Consider the following 2,742-nt stretch of genomic DNA (forward strand, 5'->3'; position numbering starts at 1 on the left):
GGATTCTGATTTAATTGGTACGAAGTGAGCCCTGGGCTTCGGGATTATTTTAAGCGTCCCAGGTGACTTTAAGTACATCACAAACTGAGAGCTGCAGTTTGGCGGCATTCTTCCTACTCCGCGCCTCATTGGCGCTCTGGCCTCGGCTCTCCGGAGGTGAGGACGAGGTTCACTGAGTTCTGTGGTCCTGCCCCTCTTACAGAACCAATAAACTCAAATCTCTCCGTGACACCCCTAAAGACAAGAATTCTAACCAGTCTGCAGGCGCTCTGCGCCCCGCTCAAGCCTCTATGTTATTTTGGAGTCCTCTCTAGCATTTGGGAGACGCCTTAGGCCGGCCAGCAGCTCCCTCTCTATGGTAGCGGATTTTCCCGCGCCGCCTCGTTGGTACTTCATTCCGGAAGTGCGTACGGATCAGAGAAGAGGCGGGATTTCCCTCCCGGAAGTGACCCCGGTGCGTCCGCCCTATCCTACCTGAGCGCCCGGTGAGTTTGTAGTGTTTACCCGAAGTTGGGGACATAGGGGCCGTTGTGGCAGGCCCCAGGCCGTGGTGAGTGACGTCTGACCTCAAGGTGATCCTGATGATGGCGCCGCCATTTCAGAGGTGTAGACCCTGGGCTGGGGCCCGGGCGCCTTAGTCCCGCGTGTGATCGAATTCTTAGGGCCCCGCAGGTTCATGCTCCGTTCCGGTCTCCCCTTCTTCTCCTGGATAGAGGTGACCTAGAGGGATTGGGAGTCAGGGCTCTGGGGCTCGATTTCCAGACCCGCCATTGACATGTTCTGTGACCTTGGGCTAGGCAGTGTTCCCCTTCTTGGCCTCAGTTCCCACATCTGTGAAATGGGACGTTTGAATTCACTGAGGTCAGTGGCCCCTGCTGGTCTGATGCCCTCTGATTCCTCCACATCCTCCAGCCTCTGCGATGGGAAGGTGAATGGGGGGGCTGGGTGCTGACCATGATGTCTGCCCCCAGGATTAGGAGGCCAGAGGGAGATCTCTTCCACGGTGCAGGGCTGAAATGGACCCGCTTAGGGCCCAGCAGCTGGCGGCAGAGCTGGAGGTTGAGATGATGGCTGATATGTACAACAGGTAAGGGCTGATTCTGCGCTGCCTTGTCTTAGAGAATGATCCCAGGTCACTCTTGCCAAGGCAGAGGTGGATAACTTCTGAAGATTATTTTCCTCATTCCGGGGAAACCTGAGGCCCGGGCTTACCCTCCCAGCACCCCCAACTCCCGCCCCATGCTTAAGGGCTAATGCAGACGCAGTGTGGGGTCACTAGAAGGAACTGGGCATTTAGGTTGGGATGGAATTGGCGACATAGGAGCTGAGCAGGAAGAGAAGGTCCCGCCTAGGCTCTGGTTGTGTTCCAGGAAGAGTAGAGCATTTGCCTTGTGGCAAATAGCACGTAGTCCGCTTAGTAGTCAACATTTCTTAGACTCTTAATCCATCTCAGACACATGCTGAGCATTTTATATGCATTATGTTTTTTTAAAGGTGAGGACATTGAGGTTTCTAGAGGTTAAATAACTCTCAGGGTCCACAGCTGGTCAGTAGCAATGTCAGAACCAGTAACTCAGTCTGACTCCTAACTAGTGCCCATAACCATCTGGCAAATTTGGGAACAAATCGTAGCTGCACCAACCACCACTACTATGGCCTTGGGCAAGTTACATGGACGGTTAGACCAGTGTTTTCCCCATCTGTAAAGTGGAGTTAATAGTACCTTCCTCACAGAGACATTAGCAATATGAAATGTAAAAGTATATGACAAGCTCTTAGCGTTAAGCCCAACGCAAGTCGAGTAAGCAGTCAACAAATATTTGCTATTTTTATTGGCTTAAGCTCTCTGGTATCCTCCCTAGATTCGTTGTTTTATCTTGGAGGCTATTTAGCAGAATAATTTTTAAATGTAGGCTGTAAAGTCAGGCTACCTGGGTTCATAGCCCAGCTTTATGTGATCCTGAGGCTCTCTGTGCCTTCATTTCCTTATCTGTAAAAAGGGGGTAATGATTGTGCCTACCTCTTAGGATTATCGTAAGAACTGCATGACAGAATCCCTGTCAAGCACTGAGCACGACGTCTGGAACATAGCTGGTACTCAGCTAATGGTTCCTGTTTGATTAGTCATAAACATGGCTAATGGTTCCTGCTCTCAAGGATCTTCCAAGATAGTTGAGGTGCAAACTGAGGATTTACACTGCCTTCTCGGGGAGGTGAAATCAGTATAGCAGGGCAGGAATGGCTGAGGGTTCCTGGTATGCCACAGGAGGCTGCTGACCTGACCTTGCCCTTCCTTCTTTCTAGAATGACCAGTGCCTGCCACCGGAAGTGCGTGCCTCCCCACTACAAGGAAGCAGAACTGTCCAAGGGCGAGTCTGTGTGCCTGGACCGGTGTGTCTCCAAGTACCTGGATATCCATGAGCGGATGGGCAAAAAGTTGACAGAATTGTCTATGCAGGACGAAGAGCTGATGAAGAGGGTGCAGCAGAGTTCTGGGCCTGCATGAGGCCCCAGGCAGTACACCGTAAGGTGCACCCTGTCCTTTCCCACTTGTCTAATAAAAGTGCCCCCATTGGGTGTCATCTGTGAAGACTGCCAGGCCTAGGCTCTTTCTGGAAAGTCTCCAGGAGCCCAGGGTATGATGGAGCTCTTTCCCGGTCGGAGAAGGGGTATTTGTCACACTGGCATGTGACTGTGTGTTTATATATATTATATATTAAAACAAGTTTGTTGACACCTACA

General features: G+C 51.4%; 1 protein-coding gene across 4 annotated transcripts; it reads left to right on the forward strand.

Annotated features, from left to right (window-relative positions):
* The first annotated feature begins 387 nt into the window (after positions 1 to 387).
* TIMM10 (translocase of inner mitochondrial membrane 10) lies at positions 388 to 2,742 on the forward strand. 4 transcript variants are annotated; one of them, XM_027114668.1, is made up of 3 exons: positions 388 to 485; positions 972 to 1,087; positions 2,305 to 2,740. In XM_027114668.1, exons 2-3 carry the CDS (start codon positions 1,017 to 1,019, stop codon positions 2,504 to 2,506), a joined length of 273 nt encoding a protein of 90 aa, XP_026970469.1. In that variant the 5' UTR covers positions 388 to 485; positions 972 to 1,016; the 3' UTR covers positions 2,507 to 2,740. The 4 variants fall into 4 exon arrangements, with proteins under 4 accessions (XP_026970469.1, XP_026970470.1, XP_026970473.1 ...); XM_027114669.1 differs by having other exon boundaries at positions 439 to 550; positions 2,305 to 2,742; XM_027114672.1 differs by lacking the exon at positions 388 to 485 and adding an exon at positions 554 to 572.

Source organism: Aethalodelphis obliquidens, unplaced genomic scaffold (assembly GCF_003676395.1).
Source record: "Aethalodelphis obliquidens isolate GAN/ISIS:26980383/991018 unplaced genomic scaffold, ASM367639v1 scaffold14, whole genome shotgun sequence".
In the NCBI taxonomy this organism is placed as follows: domain Eukaryota; kingdom Metazoa; phylum Chordata; class Mammalia; order Artiodactyla; family Delphinidae; genus Aethalodelphis; species Aethalodelphis obliquidens.